An 8,510-nucleotide genomic window follows, 5' to 3' on the forward strand; every position below is an offset into this window, starting at 1 on the left:
GTGATCTCCGACCTAACACCAAAACGTTCTCGGTCTACCACGTTGGAACCAAGGTCGACCAACCAACCGTGTTCCCGATGCCGAGTCTCCCCAGAAACGTTAAACTATTATACCAAAACGCACGTTCCCAGCACATTGTTCAGAGACTACCCGCGCCGACATTTTAGCCCTTCTTTGAGTCTCCGCGATCTAAGTCAACCCTTTTCCGTTCTATTTCCCGAGATAAGTCGTGTAGGCCCTACTTGGTACAAGTTAAGCTCTCATATAGGTCTAACCCTGTGATCTCCGACCTAACACCAAAACATTCTCGGTCTACCACGTTGGAACCAAGGTCGATCAACCAACCGTGTTCCCGATACCGAGTCTCCCCAGAAACGTTAAACTATTATACCGAAACGCACGTTCCCAGCACATTGTTCAGAGACTACTCGCGCCGACATTTTAGCCCTTCTTTGAGCCTGCGCAATCTATGTCAACCCTTTTCCGTTCTATTTCCCGAGATAAGTCGTGTAGGCCCTACTTGGTACAAGTTAAGCTCTCATATAGGTCTAACCCCCCCTCTTCCAGAGTCTACTTTTATAGTTTTTTTTTTTATAGTAACTTTTATAGTAACACTTTATTCCTAGATCCATGCTTGTTTGTATTCACTCTGCGGTGCACCGCCACACCTCGTGCCCCTCCCTATGAATGTAAGGGGATGTGAAAGGCGCCGGGAAATTTAATCGAAGTCGGTAAATAAGAATTGCCTTCCTGGTGTACCACCTGAAACAGCATGCCGCATTACCGACGTTTAGATTTATTTGAGGCGAATATCTCTGTCGTACTACATTGAGAATTGTACGAATTGGCACACTTATGCCCGGTTCCAGCGACCTCGGTCAAAAAGTTAATCCTCGGTTACGAGTTGCACGTTTCGGCATATTTTAACGGCGGGTTAGTTTCCATTAACCAACTAAATTCGATCGTTTAACTACGGTTAATCGAACTTCAACCTAAAACCTGCACAAACGCGAGGAAAACATGGATTACATTGAGGATGTATTAACATCTTATGGCAAAACGGATGAAGACGTGTTTAATTGTATTCCAAATTTCTTAACGCTGGAAGTACGCTTGAAAATATTTTATATTCATTCTTAACCAAACAACTTAACTTTTTGAAGCTAGCGTCTGTCATATAAGTTCTTGCATGAAGCTAAGGGGATTTCGTGTATCAACAAAGGCGCATAGTGTCGTCCATGGTTAATAGAAAAATATATAAGAAATAAAATTTCATGGCCGCTCTTAGGGCGTCCATTTTCGCGGAGTAAAATTTCAAGCGATTCGAGTGTACCCAGTTCGAGGAATTATTTTATAAATAATTTGACACCTCAAAGGCCACTTTCTCATCACCTTAATATCACCTTAGAGCATTCGCGCATATATAGAGTGCTTCGTATGATATAGAACTGCTTTATAACTAATCGTATGTGCTACGTTTTTGTCTACAGAGAACCCTCGATGTACGTGCATCTTCTAAATATAGAACACCGATGCGTCGTCCTATATGCACGACGCACACGTTTTCGTTAGTATATTATAAGGACCCTGCGAGACCACGAAAATATCTTGAAAATGCGAAACATCTACCTATAATATGTCTACACGATGAGATGTGGAACGCCTGCTTGACGATGTCTTCAAACTCGCCGTTTCAACCAGGGTCGATTGCGGCAATTGAATTCGTAACTAAATATGCCTGGCAAATGAAATATTACAATAGCGGGTCACATCCGCAATCGCGAATCTCTTAACGATTTAATGCTCGCAAGACAAAACCGATCTCGTAAAAATACATCCTGGTTTTGATATCTCTCCGGCTTACTTTGTTTTCCGGAATCGCATTTTGGGCGTATGTCCAAAACTTCCTCCTTTCGTACATTTAACCCTCTTCAGCAGGAAGCGTTCACTAATGCTCGATTTTTTTTACCCTCTACCCTCCCTAGCTATCCTCCGGATAAAGATAAATAAAGATTTGCTTTTTCTCCCCCGAACTGTAAGGTTTGATATGTGCCCATAATTATGAGTGGTCTAAGTCAAAATTAAAAAAAAAAATGAGTTTATCAGTTATTTCACGCCATATTATTTCAAACGAAATTAATTCAATGTAATTTCGAAACAAAAAATATATGACTTAGACCACTTTCATAATTATGGGCACATATCTGGATAATAGTTAAATGTTTAGTTAAAAAAAAGAAAAATATCCTTTCGAGAACACGATATTTTTATCGAGCTAGATCGTGCATTTTTTCCCGCGTTGGTAATTTGAACGAATGTATCGATGGTATAAACCACGGAGAAAAAAATAATTTTGGATACAATTACTATAAGTACATGATTAAAATACCGTGGGAAGTGAAACCACATGGAATATGTAACCTTGCCAATTGGTACCGTATCCATGGCGCTGCCCTTGAAAGGTGCAGGAGTTATCAACATTTCGATTATTAATATTAACTATACGAAGAGATTATAATAATCACGGTGAAATAGAAGGTTTATCTAGCAGCAGTAACCCCAATTATAGTATGATTTTACCCGTTGCAAGGTTATTAACACTATTTCTACCACGATTTTGTGTATACCTATTTCGACCAAAAAGTTTCGATGAGCTGGAGGAAAATGATACCGCTAAATAAATATAACAATTATTACACGAAAATTCAAAACATCAATTGAGAGAAAAATTATTAAACTTTGAAAATAATTTCAAGTTAAAATTGTAAAATGTGTCTTTTGAAACCTTTGGTAGAAATAGTGTTAACTAAACTCCCCTATGCGATTGCAGACGCAATGGTTTGGCATTTTTTTTGCGGGTTGGTAATTTCAGCCGATGAATCGATGATACAGACCAATCGATATAAAATTGTACGGATACATATGTCTCGCGTGGTCCATGTTGAAATTCATGCCATCGAAGCAATGGACTACAGAGTGGATATACGCAGAGTGAGCGGAAGGGAGGGGTTAGGGCGGAGAGGGAGAGGGCAAGGGGTTGGAAGAAGAAGAATACTGATGAGAAGGGAAAAGGGAGGCGACCACGGTGCTGCTACTGCTGCAGGCGATCGATAGCCAAACTCCTCACCGTCTGGCAGGACGTTACATACACGTAACCGTACCTATAGAAATTGCTACGGGAATGGATAGACAGGAACCTAAACTAACCTCCGAGTGGCCCATTAAATTCAACATTTGCCCTCTTTGTCGGTATCATATTCGATGTCGTACGCCGAATGCGATTTGATGTGCTTAACGCGTGATGGTGTTCCTATTTGGAAGAAAATGTCACGTGTAAAACACGTTACTTGTAGTCTTTTATAGACGGCGATGAATGTCTACCTAAAGTTCATCTCATTTTAACGTAATCGGATGTTACTCTGCTACATTGAAGAGCGACGATTATTTTGTTTATCACACTTGCAGGCGGTATAAAATCAACTAAAGCGTCCCAAGGGTGGTACACGTGTTATCGAGATGATAAACACGTCGCATTGGGACATGCAGCACGTGAATGTCCACTGCGTACCGACACGTGCACTGGCTTGCACGTGTCGGTACCTTTACGTTTCACTCCGCCATTTGGAGTAATTTCCGATTATCCCTGCGATCCTATTCAGCCTCTTCCTTTCCTTATCGGTCAACTTATTCATCGTTTAGCAGAAATTGGGGGCAATGATACTCATAAATGGTGAAAATCATCAATCTAGAGAGAGAGAGAGGGAATCGTCTTTTCAAATTGAATAGCACCCTGAGAGAAAATGAACTGGTACACTGATGCGTTCACCAGCTGAATGGAAGGGTGTCCTCGCGATCCTACCCCTGAGTCTGCGTTGAATCCGCACTGGAGTTTCGGTTCGCAGGCGTCCGTTCACACACGTTGGAAAAGGCCCATTTCGACCTCGCGGTTTGGGATCGCGACGTGTTGTGTGTGGGAGGATCAGAGGCCTACGAGGACTGCGACGACGTTCACCCCGAGGCGGCCCACCCGGAGGGACGGACGGGACCAGGCGCCCGAGGACCGTGATCGGGGTCCGACTAGGCCCTTAGGGTGAAGTGAAACACCTCGAGGAACTTGATCGATGTCGATGAAGAAGATTTTTCTAAATGCCTCCGTCTAGGCCCTTAGGGTGAAGTGAAACACCTCGAGGAACTTGATCGACGTCGATAAAGAAGATTTTTCTAAATGCCTACGTTGCCGACGTTCGTTTTTATATTGACAGCTGTGTCGAATTAAATTGGATATTGTACCAAATGGCATACTCCACCTGTCGTTTTCGTATAATAAATATCAAGAAATCGAAGTAAAACTCCAGAAATCCCCTGGATTCATGCTTTCTGGGGCCCTAATTGACTGCAGAGGGACCCCCTGCGCCATCTGTGATTTCCAGGTCAATTAAATTTTCCCTCCGAGACCTGGTATTCCCATCGTTTTAGCATAGAAACACATACAACACTTTTTTTGCCTCTATCCCGTTTAAATGCGAGTTTATCGATTACCAGAGTGTTCTAAATTGTTGTAAAATTGTCCTGACCCTTTCGTTTCTCATATCAGAGCCTTCGATAATTGTATATCGATCGAAATATGAGAGCTCGACGCCATTTTGGTTCCGGTCTGGACTGAGTTAAAAAATGTTTTCCAAAAATCCAAATTTTGAATGTGTCAGGACAAGTCTTAAATGATCAGGAGTGACGTGTCAAAGTTTCGGACAGTTTGGTCTAATACCCTTAAAAAAAGTGTTGTATTCGAATCGACTGATTTGAAGGGGGTTTCACTTCACCTTAGGGGCCTCCACGGTAGATTTCTTGCGCCGTCTCGTGGAGGATTTCCGGGTTCCCGATCGGGGGACGAAACGCGAACGAGGTCTCGCATTTATTTGTACGTCCGGCTACCTTTTTTTATTTATTTTATTTAATTAAAGTTACGTTTGGTTTGCATATCCCGCGTTCCCTTTTATTTTAAGTAGTTAGGTCCTTTCCAGCGTCCTTCGTGGCCAAGAGCCACCCCCTCTCCGACTGGCAGGGAGCTAACCGGTCGGAAGGGGAAAAGCGCGGGTATCGTGTCCGGCGGTCCATCCCCGACTGATGCCCTTTGAGGATCGGGGAAGCGATTCCGCTCCCCAATCCAAATTTCGGTAAGAAGGGACCCATGTTTGCCGGCGGACAACCAACCCTGCGGAACCCTATTGACATGCTTACATATCTTAGCATCAGTTAGGGATGCAGTAGTACCTTATATGCAAACAAGCGACTATAAATATTGTTACCGTTGCTACAAGATTCGTAGAAAAGTCAAGGGGATGCTCAACTATTAAAAACTAGGTGCGGTGCCCCACTATATGGTAAATCAACCCATGCATTGCGTTCCTTTAACAAAACTTTAGCTTTAACATTATTTCTACCAAAGGTGTCGAAAGACACCTTTTAAAATTTTAATTTGAAATTATTTTCAGTTTAATAATTTTTTCTCAATTAATGTTTTGAGTTTTCGTATAATAATTGTTAAATTTATTTAGCGGTATCATTTTCCTCCAGCTCATCGAAACCTTTTGGTCGAAATAAGTATACATAAAGTCGTGGTAGAAATAGTGTTAATAGGATCAAATTGTTCAGTTCCCCAGCTTTTTTTTTCTGAGGGTGGACTTATCATTTTTGGTCCCCTAATCGACCCCTGACGCCACTTATCAGATTTACTGGCAATAAGATTTTGGATATAAGAAGTGTTACTCATTGGATACCTAAGAATCTTAATGCACAGAATTTTTCTCGACATTTCGTTTTAGCATATTTGTTTTCAATCAAACAAATCGTTTTCTCAGGGTACAGGTAATCAATTTCTAGCGGAGTTTCTGAACAAAACTAAAGAAAACATTTGTCCACTCTGCACGTAAACGGCAGGTTCTCCAACAACTACAAATTCGTATAAACGTGCAATATTTAATTTGTATAATCCTGGAATTAATTTCAGGTTGTTAAAATGGTTACATCGTGTACAGAAAAAAAAATGTTGAAAATCTGCTAAAACCAATTTTCAAGTTCCTCAAGTGGAACGCTAATAAAAACAATAAATAGCATTGTTGTATCATTCTTTGCTAGAGACAAAAATTAATGCATATCTTTAATATAGCTATTGTCATACATTGATTTTCAAAATACTTGTAGTTTCAGCAGACAAACATTTTTCTCTCCTACTTGCATATCCTTCGTCACCTTCTTGCTACACACGCGCAAAGATCTTGAAACTAATTCGCACAGCTTTACTTGAACTACTATAGATAAATTACCGTAATTACAAGGTTAAGATAAAATTCATAAATCCGTACTCTTGGTTTACTTGTAAACTCGAGTTAACGTTGACATAACTTCTGCCCGGTTCCACCAACCTCGGTTAAATCATTGATTACCTAACCGTAGGTTAAAGTTTACGACTAAGTTAATCACAGGTTAAAAACGTAAATCTTTCACTATATTTTTTTAAAGCGTGATTAACTAATCGTATACACAATTTAAAATAAGTTGAATCGTCGATGAAAGCGTTCGCGTGATTGTCTGATACTCCGATCGAAGTAAAAATGAAGAAGAATCGATGTAAAGTTCTTTCGTTAAGAATTAATATAAAATATTGTCAAGCGTATTTCGATCATTAAGAAATTGTTAATCAAATCAAAAACGTCTTTATCCTTTCGTCCTAAGAACATGTTAATGCATACTCAATCTAATCCATGTTTTCCTCGCGTTTTTGCAGTGTGTAGGTTGAAGTTCGATTAACAGTAGTTAATCGATCTAATTTAGCTGGTTAATCTAAATGGAAGAAAACATGCCGTTGAAACGTTGTGGAACGTACAACTCATTGTAACCGAGGATTAGCTTTTTGACCGAGGTTGATGGAACCGGGCATTAGTAACTTGAATTGATCGGCATTTATCATTCCATTATTGAACTAATATTAATCACTGTTTCTCTCACTGGACTGTATTAATAGAAAAAAAAAAAACCGTTCGTTAAATGTTCGCAGATAATAAGAACAGATACAATGTAAAGTCCAATTACTTAGTTACGTACACATTAAACAAATTTTTTTAATGCCGTCCTGGGTCATAACACGGGCATTCTTTAACACCGAAACTACCAACAATCGAGAAACTCATTTGGGCTGTAGCAGTGACAATTTTTACAAAATCAATTTTACCGTAGTCGAAACATTTCTTTAACAAAAAGCATTTAGATTCCCGTAACTAATTAATTTTGCATAGAAAGTAAATTTTTCGATCGGGGTATCCCCATTCAAAAGGAAAAAAATCCAAGACAGTTGAAGACCATTCCTTGCAAGTGTAATTCAAATCGACGAATCACAAGTGCTTTTAACAGGAAAAATATGAATTTTTCAACGAAACTTTGAAGGAAGATTTCACCCCTTGAAAGAAATTTGGAGTCGAATCCCTATAACAAACCACATGTGTGAAAAATAAGATTTTCATGTTCGATCGCATAGAAAAAGGTCAGAGGCGAACGGTCGAAAGGCATTCCTCCTAAGGGAACGACAAACGTCAAATGAAAACTCATCGTGGCAAAGAATCGAAAAGCACTCCTCGTCGGAAGCAAAAGCTCGAGCCATGCGGCGCGTGGCGCAAGAAGGTGGACGAGTTTCGGTTTTGGACCCTCGAGCGCACCTGTCCTACGGAAGGGGTCTGCAGGTAAGTCGAGACATCCGGTTCCACCATGCAGCTCCTCAGGGTATCCGGGATGAACATGAGTGGGTGTCCCGGCGGGCTACAGGCTCCTACCGACTGAGGGTGTTCGCCAGGAGAGGAAGCGCTCTTGCCGCGCCACTTCGGCGCCCGGACGCTCGAGAGTCGGCCAATCCCGAAGACTCGGCTGCCACCTTCGATCGCTACCGCAATTGCTCTCGAAACCGCTCTCGCTGGGGTCCGGATTGACGCTATCGGCGTCGACGCCACAGCCGGCCTGGCAGTCGCAGTCGCAGATGCAGCGGCAAGAGGAGTCGCGCTCCGGCCGAGTCTCGATCTCAGCGTCGCTCAGTCGGTGGTCCTTCTTCTTCCTCTTCTCGTGGTTGGGTGGTGGCACACCGCACCCAGGCACACGCATCCTATCTAACGCAAGTCACGCTCCGCACTCTCGATCCGACTAGGCTGCCTTGCGGTCCTGGTCTCGGCCTCGACGAACTCTCCGAGAGACTCTCTGGCGGGACGCCGGTGTGTGCCAAGACGGACTCGCGCGTCGTACTCTCGGCCCCGATCGGGAAGATGCCAGCACCCCGACTACGGAGTCGACTCCTGCGTCGGCGTCGGCGTCGGCGGTGGCGGCGGCGGCAGCGGCGGCGGCGGCGGCGTCGGCGTCGGCGCCACCCCGCAGCGGCGCGCCACGGCCCTCTCCCGCAAGCGCAGCCTCGACGCCAACATAGACCGACGCACCGAAAACCTACCGCCTCGTTTTTTCTAAACGACCGCCCG

At 42.7% G+C, this 8,510-nt stretch overlaps 1 protein-coding gene across 4 annotated transcripts in view; it reads right to left on the reverse strand.

Annotated features, from left to right (window-relative positions):
• Positions 1 to 8,149, reverse strand: part of LOC105696685 (nuclear factor 1 B-type) — a 58,375-nt gene extending 50,226 nt beyond the window's left edge. For all 4 annotated transcript variants that reach the window (XR_001103739.2, XM_012419357.2, XM_012419358.2 and 1 more), the window contains exon 1: positions 7,710 to 8,149. Coding sequence is in view for 3 of the 4 variants with exons in the window: in XM_012419357.2 (XP_012274780.1) it covers positions 7,710 to 7,790 (81 nt within the window). In the remaining variant the exon portion in view is untranslated. The remainder of the gene's footprint in view (positions 1 to 7,709) is intronic.
• Between the last annotated feature and the right edge of the window lie 361 nt (positions 8,150 to 8,510).

The sequence above is a fragment of the Orussus abietinus genome, unplaced genomic scaffold (genome assembly GCF_000612105.2).
Source record: "Orussus abietinus isolate OABI.00-Male unplaced genomic scaffold, Oabi_2.0 scaffold23, whole genome shotgun sequence".
Taxonomy (NCBI): Eukaryota; Metazoa; Arthropoda; class Insecta; order Hymenoptera; family Orussidae; genus Orussus; species Orussus abietinus.